At 41.5% G+C, this 13,974-nt stretch overlaps 1 protein-coding gene across 1 annotated transcript; it reads right to left on the bottom strand.

Moving 5' to 3' along the window:
- Nucleotides 1-1,516: 1,516 nt before the first annotated feature.
- On the bottom strand, nt 1,517-3,406 carry LOC121736786 (zinc finger protein 142-like). The gene is made up of 2 exons (XM_042128173.1): nt 3,347-3,406; nt 1,517-3,301 (listed from the first exon to the last, which is right to left on the bottom strand). Exons 1-2 carry the CDS (start codon nt 3,389-3,391, stop codon nt 1,517-1,519), a joined length of 1,830 nt encoding a protein of 609 aa, XP_041984107.1. The 5' UTR covers nt 3,392-3,406.
- Between the last annotated feature and the right edge of the window lie 10,568 nt (nt 3,407-13,974).

Here is a 13,974-nt window from a genome sequence, read left to right as displayed (position 1 = left end):
AAGGAACTCGTTTAGGAACATTCTCGGTGGCCAGACTACGATATATAATTGTAATATTATCTATTAATTATTGTAATCGTTATTTTATGTGTGACTACCCGGACCCTCATACAATAAACGGGCAGCCCGGTCCGTCCGGAGCCGTGCCGCGGGCGACCTCTCGTGTTAAATTACAACTTACATACATATATAGGAACTTTTATTAGAAGCTGCATGGTTTGTACAAGCTAACTCCCACGATGATCTACCGAATAATTAATTTAAATAAATCTGTCTTCAAATTAGATTTAATAGAATAACTGACCGGGCGCCTCCCGCGTCTCTCGCCCACTGAAGATACTCTTTTATATTTTTACTACCTATCGTAACTTTCAACAACTTAGAGAGTGATAAAAATGTTTACATCTAGTTTTGTACTATTGCTGTTAAGTTTTTTAATAAAAATGTATAAATTGCGCGTTAGAGCACTTCTGCAGCCGGCGTAAACTCCTCGCTCGCTTGCTCCCACGTTGTATTAAATATTATTATTTTATTAACTTTTACATTTTACTCATATTTATAATATGTAACTGTATATTCTATTATCCGTTAACTATTTTAAACGTGTTTTAAAGCTATTTATACTATTTACGTATTTCTTATGTTTGTACTCTCTAGAGGTATTTTGTACTATTTTGGAGCTTCAACAGTATAACATTTTTATGCTCGTAAGCGAGAAACGCAGGGAGGAATCCCTCATTGTAACACTTTAAATTTAAAAATACGTCCAAAGAAATATAAAAGGAGGCCCGGCCCTACGACGGGGCCCCGCGCTGCGCGAGAGGCCCCAAAACAAGACCCGTAATGACTGTGTTACACAACAAAACCCGCGGGCCGGGCCCCATCTACCTACCGCTAAGTTACGTTTAATGTTGATCACTGCCCATCGTACGTATTTGTGCTTCTCCTAGACGACAACGACGCCGACGGCGCCTCCTCCATACGACTAGATTTGTACTCCGTGTAGTTTAACTCCAAAATATATTTATACAATAACAGCTTATAAAACCTAAGGTGAGGTAGAGCGGTTCCCCGGCGGCCGGCACGCGGCTGACGCGGCCCGGCGCCGGCCCAGTGATCAACATCGCACCGGTCTACGACGCTAGCGTGAGCCCGCGCTCACCCACAAATACGTATCGTTTAAATAATAATAGTAGCTAACCTAGGGTGTAATTCTTCTCCGCTCGAATTCGACGCGGCGGCCGCGTCTCGGTCCGGCCCGACGTCGAGGAGACAGTAAATAAACCGATTCATAAGCGGCAACGTTTCATATATCACCCGTGAATATAATTCTCAATATACGAAGTTAGACTCTGTCAAAAACCGGGAGGGCGGTGGCCGCGCGGTGTGGCCTCGGCGCGGCCGCGGCTCCTCGGGAACGATCGCGACTTCCGCATCGGCGATCGCTCGAAGGCACACAGCGTTACATGTAGTCAGTTTCGGCGATCGGCGCCGGGCGAGCGGCCCGGCCGCCCGGCTAGGCCGGCGTCAGCGTCAGCGTGACGGTCGCGCGGCGCGTGGCGCGGCGCCGCACCGGCAGGAAAACCAGCGCCGGCAGCAGGCTCAACGCGCCGCCCGCCTCCTCCAGCACGAACGGCTGCATGGTGAGCGGCGCCCGTGGCGCGCGCGGCACGGCCAGCAGCGCGCCCGCACCGCCGTGCGCCGCGCGCACGTGCGCCTCCAGCGCCGCGAAGCTCTCCGCGCGGAACTCGCAGCGCGAGCACGAGTACGCGTCGCCGTCCGCCTCGCCCTCCCCCTCGCCCGCCTCGCTCGCCTCCGCGCCGCTCTCGCCCTCGCCCTCCGCCAGCTCGGCCTGCTCGGCGGCGCGCTGTACATGCGCGCGCTCGTGCGCGAACAGGAACGCGAGCACGTCGGTGGTGAAGGGGCAGTAGGAGCAGGCGTAGGGCTTGTCGCGCGCCAGCAAGTCGAGCGGGCGCGGCGGCGCGGGTGGCGGCGGCGGCGGGCGGGCGGGCGGCGCGTGCTCGGCCAGCAGGTGCGCCCGCAGCGCGCGCGGCCCGCGGAACCGACGCGCGCAAAGCGGGCACGCCTCGGCGGGCGCAGCGGTGGCGGGCGCGGGCGGCGCGGGGATGCCGTGCGTGTTGTGCTTGTGCACGCGCAGGAAGTACTTGCTGCACAGCTCCTTGTGGCAGATGTCGCACGTCACGCCGCCGAGCTGCGTGCCGCTCTCCAGCGAGATGCCGTGCATGCGCTGCATGTGCGTGCGCATGAAGTACTTGTTGCACAGCTCCTTGTTGCAGATCTCGCAGAAGCTGGAGCCGGCCGCGCCGCCGCTCGACCGGCGGTCGTCCTGCTGCGGCGGCGAGTCGGACTGCGGCCGCGGCGCGTCCGCCGGCTCCTCGGCGAGGCGCTCCGCGGCCAGCTCGTTCAGCTGCGATATCATCGTCTGCAGCTTGCGGAGCTCCTCGCTGGCGGAGCCCGGGGAGCCGACGGTGCGCTCCTCCATGATCAGGTTGAGCGGGCTCGTCTGGCTGTCCCGCAGCGCCGCCTCGAAGTCGTCCCGCTCCTCGTGCTCCCGTTTCACCGGGAGGCGGTCATCGTCGTAGGGCAGGGCGGGCGGCAGGGCGAGGGGTGGCGTCGGCTCCGGCGGCGTGATAGAGCGCGGCGGGGCCGAGGGTGGCGTCGCCGGGACGGGCGAGGGCTCCGGGAGCCGCTCCGGCGAGCGGAGCGCCGGGACACCGTGGCGCCGCTCCCGATGGGTTCGGAGGAAGTACTTGTTGCAGTACTCCTTGCAGCAGATCTCGCAAAACGCCTCGGGGTTGGTGACGCCGAGCCGGCGCAGCACGTCCGGCTGGAAGGCGCTTTCGCGCGCGCGCCGCGCTGAGTCCGGGGACAGGCGGCGGGGCGTGCCGCCGGACTCCTCGTCAGAGGAGCGGCGCGGCGGCGTAGCCGGCGGCGGCGGGACGCCCAGGTGCTGCTGCTGCTGCTGCTGCTGCTGCTGCTGCTGGTCGCCGTCGTAGATGCCGTGCTTGTTGGCCCGGTGGGTCTTCAGGAAGTATTTGTTGCAGAATTCCTTGCAGCAGAGGTCGCAGTAGGCCTCGGGGTTGAAGATGCGCGGGGGGTCGTGCCGGGGGAGCAGGCGGAAGGCGGCGAGGGGGTCGAAGGTGGGCAGCGCGAGCTCGCCGAAAGCCAGCGCGCTCTTGTAGATGTCGGCCATCTTGGCGTGCAGGTCAATGGGCGGCGGCGGGTGCGCGCGCGCCGGCGCGGCCTGCTTGCGGCGCTTGCGGCCGGGGCTGCCGCCGCCCTCCTCCCCGCCCCCGCCGCCGCCCCCCGTCGCGGCGCTCACCACCCCCCCGCACTCATGCTCGCGCTTCACTGCCGGCGCCACTGACATCGCGTCACCGCCGCATCTGAAATATCACAACGACTATTTTGAGTCGACCTGTTCGGCATCTTCAGCATATTATTATATTTTTTTTGCTGAGCCTATAATTAATTTTACATATTAAGAAAATTACTTAATTTATTTTATTAAATTAATTGCACCAATAATAATTTCACGACTTTTACAATTTCATAATGCACTCGATTAATTTTGATTTTTATGTAATGCCGTGAACGTGGCACGAAATGTCGCGGTAGCTTCCGCACAGGAGATTGCCAGATTGGAAATTGACAGATTTCGTGAGCAAATCTGCCCTAGTAGACAAGTGGCAAGCGATTATCGTAAACGCTAACAAAATGTATGCGATTTGACATAAGTCATCGCTTCGCTAGCGAATACTAATGTCAAATCCCATACATTTTGTGGCGGTGGCGTTAGCGTTAGCGTTTAGCCCTCTGTCAAATCCATACAAAAGAAACGTCGCGTTACGGTCTGAATTGACCCTAAGCGTTAAAGCAATGCAAGCATTTATTCACGACAAATCGTATGGATAAACTCTAATGATTTACGTGACCAAATATCATAGTCCTGAAACTAAGCTAGACTGTAAAGATACCTAGACTGTGAGTAGTTATCAAGTATCGACCTATAAGCCTCCGTCCGAGTGTTCCACGCACTGACTGGTACCTTTGTTTGTGCAATATGATAATGGTTACTATAAATATAATAATAAAAAATATTATATTTAAGTCTTTAAATACATAGAAATGAGGTATATAATTTCTATTTTTAACAAGACTATATTTTACGGATTTTAATTAATCAGTATTAAGGGAGGAAAAAATCCCTTCAGGTTTCCAGGAAAAACCCACCTAAATGGTGGGTTTTTCCACTTGGAAACCGGAGTAACTTGTTTATATCTATTTGTGAGGACCTGTAATTGGCTTCCTATTTTCTAGTATAAGTTATTTACTATTTTTATTGATAGCTGTTGGTCTTCCTAACACAAATAAATAAATTAATTAATAAATAAATATTTTCTGTATTGAATTACGAGCAAGGTTCGGTCACCCTGGCACTTGGCACCTATTATTAGAAAGTGAATTTCTTAATAAGAAAGTTAATCCCTTATAATAGGAAGAGAGTTCCGTAATCCCTATAAAGTGAGACTTAAACTGTACATAGTTTCCGCTTAGTGTCTAAACACACTAGGCCGAAGTTACGCGGCGTAAATTCCGCATGATTGTGTTTTATCCTAAGTACTCACATACGGTTTTGCTCGATAGTTTTACTCCGAATCGAAGGAAATGACATATTGACATATTTAATTCCATCCGGCTCGAAGCGAGCCTTCGAGCTGTCAGTTTTGCGATCCATGCGGTGGTTATTGCTCGATTTGGAGTAAAACTATCGAGCAAAACCGTATGTCAGTACTTAGCATTAAATTGTCGATAAGTGATAACTGATAACACACTCGCGCGCGCGGCTTGTTCCGTCCGTATTTTGTATGCGTTGACGTAATCATGCGTAATTTACGCCGCGTAACTTCGGCCAAGTGTGTTTATACACTTGTACTAGTAGACGCCCGCAACTCCGTTGCTCAACAATTCATTTCTCGCGCGAGAACCGTACATTTATTCGGGATAAAAGTATTCTATGTTAAATTTCCCGGAACTCAAAGTGTTTATACCAAATTTCAACAAAATCAGTTCAGCGGTTCGGGCGTGAAAAGGTAACAAACAAACGGACTTTAACATTTATAATATTAGTAGGATTGTAGGATTCCTAAAATAGTTTAACGCTATAGTACATTTTTATGAATGCATAACAATTCATACATTTTCATCCATTATAATCATTCGAATGTGAAATTGTATAAGAAAATTTTAAATTCAAAAGTCGGCCCTCGCATTTTTCCCCCTACACGGCGGCTCTCCGACGGAATAATTTTTAAATTTACAATGCGCCTTCTCAGTATTGTAAAAAATTTGCATTTTTTGAATTATATTAAAAGCAGGCTGACCTTTCACATCCACAATAATTCAGACAAAAAAATCTGAACGCGAATTATGACCGTCTAATTTCAATTTAAAATTTCCCGTTGCTTTACATTTTTCGTTTGTTTATTAAGGCCAACCCCTGAGCAAACGACCGTGACCGTACATTTGCAGCGTGCCGTGATCACACCAAAAACCTATTTTTTTTAATTTAGTTTGTTATTATTTTTAGCAATATTCCGCGAAAACAACTTCCACCTTTAAGTTAATGAGTGAGTGTACGCATAGGCATGCGTACAGCACCTCCCTCCTCCCACACTGCCTATGCGTACACTCGCATGCAAGAACCTGCAAACACCACCACCACACAAGCAATAATGTTGGCAAATCCGTGCAAGGCCCCTCACCACCATGCAGGTTGAAAACCTCGACGCGCGTTTCAAAAATAATAACAAACTAAATTTAAACTGTGGATTTCCGCAAAGTAACGCCTGATTCCATTACCTATTTTTTTACTTATCTTAGTTCAAAATTAACCTAAAAAAATTCAAACGGCAAATATATTGTAGTTAATTAAACTGCCTATCTATTGGCGTGTGTTTCAAATAAACGTAATTTGTAAATACTAGGGAGATACTGAATGTATGCTTGAATTTAAATAAATTGGTATTACTTTGGAAGCTGATATCATGAGTATAATAAACAAAAATAGGAAATTAATAACGGAGAAACGAATGTTCATATGCTGAAGATTATTGCTGTATCTTTATAATAATTTTGTAGCTTTCAAATTATGAGTTAATAAGGCTCTAAAAACGGTAAATTACGGCATCTCCGTAGGGGGAGCGTCTTAAGTTTTTAATATTTTTGACTTAGGTCAGCCGAGTTTCAACTCAAAACTTTGCACGTGGCCTGGATGAAACTTAAGTTTACTTATACCATGGACTTATTCCCAAAACACATAACATTTGCCTTATCGTAGATATTAACGCAAAAATATAATTATGCATAAGACATAAATACTTATTGCCATAATTTTAATCGCCATTCCAACTTTTTTATGATTATAAAATGTAGCTATAATCAGTTTTCGAATATTAAACTTTTATTACCTTTTTATGGGGGTTTTTACGCATTAAAATTGACCCTTAACCAATAAGGGTAACTAATGCACGATGAAATTTGAAATTATTTCAGTTTAGGTCCACCCTTGAGTGCTTTGACCTAATATTATTATCTAATTATTGATTTTTAACATCGTCTTATGTAGTTTGAGGTTTATAATAAAACTTTCTTGGGTAAACGTAGCTCTAGGCTCTGAAAAATATACCTACTTACTTTCATTTTTGAGAGTAAAAGTAAATTTCCCAAAACCTGCCTAATACCATTATTAATTATTGTGTCTGGACATATTTTGAATAACTAGAGATCGCCCAATGGTCGAAATTCGACCTTAGTTTCAACGACATTAGGACTACTACCTATATTTTGTAAAAAAAAATATTGACTTTATCATATTTTTTTCAACTCTTGTCTCTGGGACTCAGCTGATCTCAGACTGGCCGTGTAAGCATTGTCTAATAGTATCTAAGATTCAATAAAAAAAACTAAAATCCATTTTCAATTTGTCACCTTGTTGTCAACAGAGTTCAACCAAAAATAAAAGAGTATAATTCGTATGTATAGGCTTGTCACTCAAAAAACGCATTAAAGTTAAGCTTATTCAAATAAGAATTTCTAAGGCTATCACAGTCAATTCTTTGAACATCTGTCAAACTTTAAAATTTTCGTATAAAAATTATGTTCTGTCAAAAGTGACATCTCACCTTCCGTCCTCGTTTCTGTGTTCGAATTCCTCCTTCATCTGACCAAACTCACACACATTATCTGTCAGATTCGATTTTCAAAACACAATCACAAGACGTCTTTTTTTTTGCTCGGTTTTTTGGCCTATCGAACTTTTTTCCTTTTTCTCGGCACGTGCTCGCTCGTGCGCGTGCGCCCGAAACTGGTGTTTTAGGTAAAAACGCGTGCGATGCAGTTTTTTGGAGAAAACAGCGAACTATCACCCCACTATCGCACCCCTGTGCTGGGGGCCGGTGCATATGCGGGGCTCACATGCCGCCGATGCTATCGGTATTCATATTTTTTACTCTTGCTTATTTGAGACACGACAATCTCAAGACGGATTATTGTTGCTATACATAATACAATACTCATGAAGATGCACATGAGGAAACAAATATTTTGTTTTGCAATTTCAGCTACATACTTGTTTTGTGTGTCAAATGAGCAAGAGCCGACAGCCCGTATTCGGCCAGTAGCTGAGCAAAAATTACCTGTCTGTCTAGAGACTCTAGACTCTAGACTCTAGAGAATATTGTAGACAATTTTTGTAACAACATTAAATAACTATTCATATTATGTACTCTGTTTACAGTACTATTTGCCGTATTAACACCAGAAATCTAAGGTGTCCCACTAAGTAAAATATGGAACAACCCTAATTGTTACGTTTAATTTGAACAGCATCTTGGCAATTTTGGACTTAAAACTTCAGCAATACTTAGTGACAGTAAACTTAAACCGCATTTATCTGAATTGATTCTATAGTAATTTATAAGATAACTGATAAGTCAAATGAGAAATAGGGATTTAAAATTGTTATCTACGATAAAAGCTCACCTACATATAAACCCGCCTTTACATCAAACAATACGGCGCACTTTCCTAAAATTTGGAAACACTATCAAAAGGGCGCGTTCACTGTAAACATTTCCGTCCCTCTCTAGCGCGAACAGCCGTCTCTGTCTAGCTCTATCCCCGTCCCGCTCACGTGCCCCTCTCGCTCTCACAATTATGAATTATTGTGTAATAAATTCGAGTCGGGGCTTCTTCGAAAAAATATTTTATAACGAAAAACACGCGAAAACTTTATTGGCGTATTCGGTATAAATAGGCCGCGAGCTTAGCGCCATTTTTCATTAGCCATATTTTTTTCGCCAAAACTTTTGATATTAACTTCGGTAAACAAGTTTAATTAGTTTTGAAAACGTTTAGGTAATTCATTTCATATTTACATGAAGATTGCCAGTAAATTGAGGGTAATATGACACACCTACGCACTTTTTTCGAATGTTGTGTGCGTAATGAAATTTTTAAGCCGCGAGCTCTTGGCCTATGTGATTTAATTTCAAGAAAATTACATTATATATTGTATTTAATAATATAAAGGGTTCCGTACAGCGAGACTGTGTTTTTAATGGTTTTAAACAATAATAATGTTTGTCGACCTCTATAGAATACGGTGAAAAAGCGAATTGGTTTAGCTCTATATTTTATAAGTTTTGTAAAATTTCACCTACTGAAAATTATCAATATAGTTACAAACTCTTTATAAATGTTTAATAACGAGATATAACAAGGCCTTAAGCAACACGTTCTTTTTAATTACTTTAAAAAATTACGCCATTAACTATTAGTCACGAAAAGTCTCTCTTCTCTTTCTTTCTCTTTAACTCTTTATTGCACACCAAAATACAGTACATAATACGAAAGATACAATAATAAATATTACTAATAGTACTAATTGATGTACAAAAGGCGAACTTATTGCTACTAAGCAATCTCTACCAGTCAACCTTTTGTAGATACGATAGAAAATTGGAATGATATAAAAATTGTGTAGGTGCGCAGACTAATGCTTGGTGTGCTTATATTACTAAAACTAAGACAAATTCTATAACTATTACTAACTATTACTAAAACCAGGACTATTTATGTTGGCAGTTAACTATGATTATTGATGATAAAGCAGAGATGTGACAGGAAAAAGTCCTTTCACGCAAAACTTTAAAATAGACTCCAAAGACGTCAAAGGCTTCGGAATCTTTTTATAAAATTACTAGCTGTCCCGGCAAACGTTTCTTTGCTATATAAAGTATTTCGCCCGTATTATTTTATTGAAGTGACTAAATAAGTACATCACTATGGCAACGTCCATCGCTATCCCGTCGCACAAACAATGGTCGCCGTCAGTCTCGAGTTGTAATAATTTACTATTATTTATTCAACAAATGCACTTATCAATATAATAAGTACCCAGTAGCCGATTCTCAGACCCACTGAATATGCATATAAAATTTGGTTAAAATCAGTAAAGCCGTTTCGGAGGAGTACGCGGCCTAACATTGTGACACGAGAATTTTATATATAAGATATGACACAACTTTCAATGTAAAAAAAATCGGAAAAAAGCTTACGATATTAATGTCCACACTCTACACATTAAAATGGCCCCAAATAGAAGTGGCCCCATTTTAACCACGCATTTGCCATACCAATTCTATGATAGAGTCCGAACACTTCTTAACTTAACCCATTGCGTAAGTATGAAGTATGACGTAAAGTCTGTTATATTTTACGCAGTCGTTAAGTTGAAATATCGAGGGGGTGTTCAAGGGGGGGTAGAGGGGGGGTAGAGGGGGGGTGATTACCGACGTTTTATAATGGCTTGCGGGATGACATGCGGGCGCCACGGACGAAGAGGTGTGGAGCCGCGTGAATTTTTTTTCGATGATGCAACGAATGGGTAAAAAAATTAAACACAATATAATAATCAGAACAGTATAATAGACGGGTAACGTTGTAAAGTGTTGTTAAACTTGTTTAAACTTGTGTTATGACTAGACAACGAATGCCTTTTTGGACACTTTGATTTTATTTCTTTTGATCTAGCTAGAAATTTTAATCAATTTTAATATCACTTATTAGCCGAACACTTAAAGAACTCAACGGAACATTAATATGGTCGGGTTCCTTGTTTATATTTAGAACAAAATTAGAAAAGAGTTACAGTCATATTGCAAAATAACTTTTTCCGGATTAATAAAAATAAATAAAACTATAAAACCACCAAAACTAGTTTACTAAAAACATAAGTTTACTTAAAAATATGATCATTAATTGCTCTAGTTGCGTTGATCCTTATTATTCATCTTTATTTTTATCATATAATAAAATAAAATAAACTCAGAAAAAACGACTCCACAACTTTACAATTATTGTTGCTGTTGTCAGTCATATTAGTGTCCACCCGCGCCCGCGCCCGCGCCCGCGCTCGCGCCAGGTGCCAGCACAATACCACAATAGACAGAACGAACCAGTAGGCCGACTTCAAGCGAGCAAACAAATCGGCGCGGGTACCTCTGCTGTCCGCGGTAAGCATGCTATGCAACGGCTGTGCTAATATGACATTAATACCACCTCAAACGTATAAATTGCGAGAAATCTTCTTAGGCTGCGTTTCCACCAGAGATGTGTTGTGAGGAATGTGTTTTTGAGAACCAATAGAATCGCTTCATTGACGTGAGCTTGCCATGACATAGCTCAGCGCGGCGATGCTATTGAATCTTAAAAACACATTCCTCGCAACACATCTCAGGTGGAAACGCAGCCTAAGTCGGACTACTGGTACGTTCTGTATATTGTGCCAGTACACTCCGTGGGGCGGGTGTTGATTGTTTTTTTTTTTAATTGAATTTAAATATGTTAGGTGACGAATATTGATTTTAATGTCATCAATAAAGATAAAATAGGTTAAATTACATTTAGTACCAGTTGGTAATAGAAGTGATAAATGCCCACAAGTCACAACTAGTAGGATTATATTTCTTTACTACTATAATTATTTACTACTATAAGGAATGCAAGAGTATGTCTGTCTGCTTGTCTGTCATCTCTTCACGCTTTAACTGATTGTAATAAAATTTCGGTATGGAGACTGGATAGTTTTAGATCTGGCAAAATACACGGTTCCGACATGAAATACGAATTACGGTGCAACGAAATTGTTATCATATTTTAGAGAAATTTTAAATAATATTAAAATGTAATATCGGGTTTGTTAAAGCTGACTAAACACAGCTTTGTATTAAGAACTAAACATCACCTGTTTTCGAACGTGCTTACGAATTTCGACTTTAATGTCTGTGCGCAAGGCTCAATTTTATTTGACACTCTTCCATTCTAGTCTAGGGATCAGCCCATGGTTAAATCTAAACACAATACTTTTATCAGTTTTATACAACTTTTTAAAATATTTTATTATAACTACTACATCTTATGAAACAAAGTTCCTTTAGTACCTATAATATGGTCAGATCTTTAAAAGTACGCAACAAATTTTTTATAGAGTTAAATTTTAAGATTCTATCTCTAATCTCTATTATTATATATTATATTATGCACTAAAATAATGTTTGCTATACCACAATAGACATAAGCTATACTATTGAAGCAATAATTTTCAATTTTTACACCACAGCCGTCATAAAAACGGAACTATGTCCTTAATGTCAATTTTCGTGTCATAACCCTCCGACTGCGGGGGTATAATAATTGGACCTCGTGGTTGTTTTTTATTTTATAATCAGCGGGGCCTGACATACCCCAGGTGATAATCATTATTGGCATTTCGAATTGTTAAGGGTTTGATCGAACATAAAATGTTACCATTTCGCTGCTTTAATAATAATATCTATGGACGCTTTACACCACGTCAGTCTGGCCCCGTGGTAAGTACCTGAAGGACTTGTGTTACGGGTACCAGACAACGGAAATATATTTAATACTTTTATACTATACATATATTTAAGATTTTTATTAAATGAAAATATGATACATATATTTAATACACATCCATGACCCAGAAACTTTGAAAACTTTTTGTTACGTCAGCGGGATTCGAACCCGCGACCCCCGGCTTGAGCTACCAATAGCCCACCAACTGAGCCACAGAGTTTAAAATGTTTAAAATTCATGAAATTGCCATTTATTTTTAAGCGTAAGAATTCATAATTTATGAAATTTTATTTCAAGATTTCTTTTACGATAGTTGTAAACTTATTCCTACTCATCTTTTAGAACTACAGTTTCTTTTATATTGTATGATAAACGAAGTAAAAGAATAAAGCCTTTTTTTTAAAGAATAAAAGCCTAGCAACATGCAAAAAGCATGCGAAAGCATAATCAAATGGCCATTTTATCATGACACATCGACGTGACATTTTCTTTTATTTAAAACAACTCACTGCCGCATTTAGAGACGAATATAATAACTTAAATGTAAAAAAAGAATGTTATTTATTATTTAAAAAAAATGAAGATTTTGACATAAGCCCTTTACGTTTTCTGTCAAACTCTTTATTAAAATTAAGTTTAATCATCATTAAATCACTCTAAGTGCAGCCGTGACCCATTCGTGCCAAAGCCTGATTATTAAATGTTTACGTAGCAACTTCCAAGCTACGCGCTGCTACGGCTACGCGCGTAGACGCGTAGAGCCTCTACAAGACACTAGTGATTTACGAATAATAAAAACTAAGGAAACGTAACTCCCAATAATCCCATACTATTACCACAATAGACATAACTACCAGTAGTTCGACTGCAAAGAAACGGACAGGTTTCAATATCTGTCAAATTCGTCGGGTTTCACTAGGATTATGAATGGATTGTCCCTCGCGCTGGCTGATATAATTTATTTTTAAATATTTAGAATAAATATTTCAAAATTGGATTCTGACAATTTTAATCGCATGTGCCAAAACACAAACAACAAAACGACCAAAGAGGAACACGTCCAGCGAATATGTCATATTTTTAAATTCGTAGGTAACAAGTTAACAACCCTAGCGACGATTTTCGTCATAATACATCAAATCTTAAAATTTTAACATCAGTTCTAAGTCGGCATACTCTATCATTCTGTCTACTCTGCTATTAGTTATTACCGTTTTAAATTTGGTTCCTTTCGAACTGTCATGTAACGTCAGCCTGATACCGCTCAAGGTCACCTAAATATTGCAAATGTTTTGAAATGTGTACCTACCTAAGGTACACTTTTTTGACAAGTATTGTAGAACATGTTTTTAGACGGAGTTGCTTTTCCTAAGTTTTTATTATTAAGCCCGGCCGCACATTGTCCGAATTCTGATCAGAAACAGTTGAATTTCGCCGGACCGCCACCCCGCACACTATCCGAAATATCCTTCCGGCGAGTTCGAGCTCACTCGGCTCAGTACAAAATGTAAGAGACAGCGCGGACGTTCAACTGTTTCTGATCAGAAATTTCGGACAATGTGCGGCCGGGCATCTACTACATGTCACTTGAATTATACTCGTATTTCTTTACATCTTATATTCCAATGTTAAATTAAAAACAGTATTTCAATAGCTCATTCATATGACATACTTTGTATCAATTATCCCAATTTATTATCATATAAAGTCGTATATTACATCAGCAAATATAATAACGTTGTAATTGCACGAATACGGAATGTAATAATGTAATAAATCAAATTTTCCGTCAACAGAACAAATATGAAGGACAGGCTCGTATTGATTTTCACGAAAATATATTTTTATTATCTCCATCGCACGTTGGTTTTAAAGATAATGTACGATAAGCTAAAATTAAAAACACACTACGACTACGATGTAGAATATAAGCTAGACGTTACTACTTCAAACTATAGGTCGTTTACAACATAACGGTGGTTTGGGTAAACCATAAAGTTAATATACCTAGCG

This window comes from Aricia agestis, chromosome 19 (assembly GCF_905147365.1).
Source record: "Aricia agestis chromosome 19, ilAriAges1.1, whole genome shotgun sequence".
NCBI classification, from domain to species: domain Eukaryota; kingdom Metazoa; phylum Arthropoda; class Insecta; order Lepidoptera; family Lycaenidae; genus Aricia; species Aricia agestis.
The sequence above is the reverse complement of the archived record's forward strand: the minus strand, read 5'-3'. Positions and strand labels throughout refer to the sequence as shown.

Bases quoted from the DNA above. Each gene is read 5' to 3' on its own strand.
- LOC121736786 (XM_042128173.1), bottom strand. From the start codon at position 3,391: ATGTCAGTGGCGCCGGCAGTGAAGCGCGAGCATGAGTGCGGGGGG. The intron at 3,302-3,346 runs GTGGTGAGCGCC...GGCGGGGAGGAG, and splicing joins GCGAGCATGAGTGCGGGGGG to GGCGGCGGCAGCCCCGGCCG.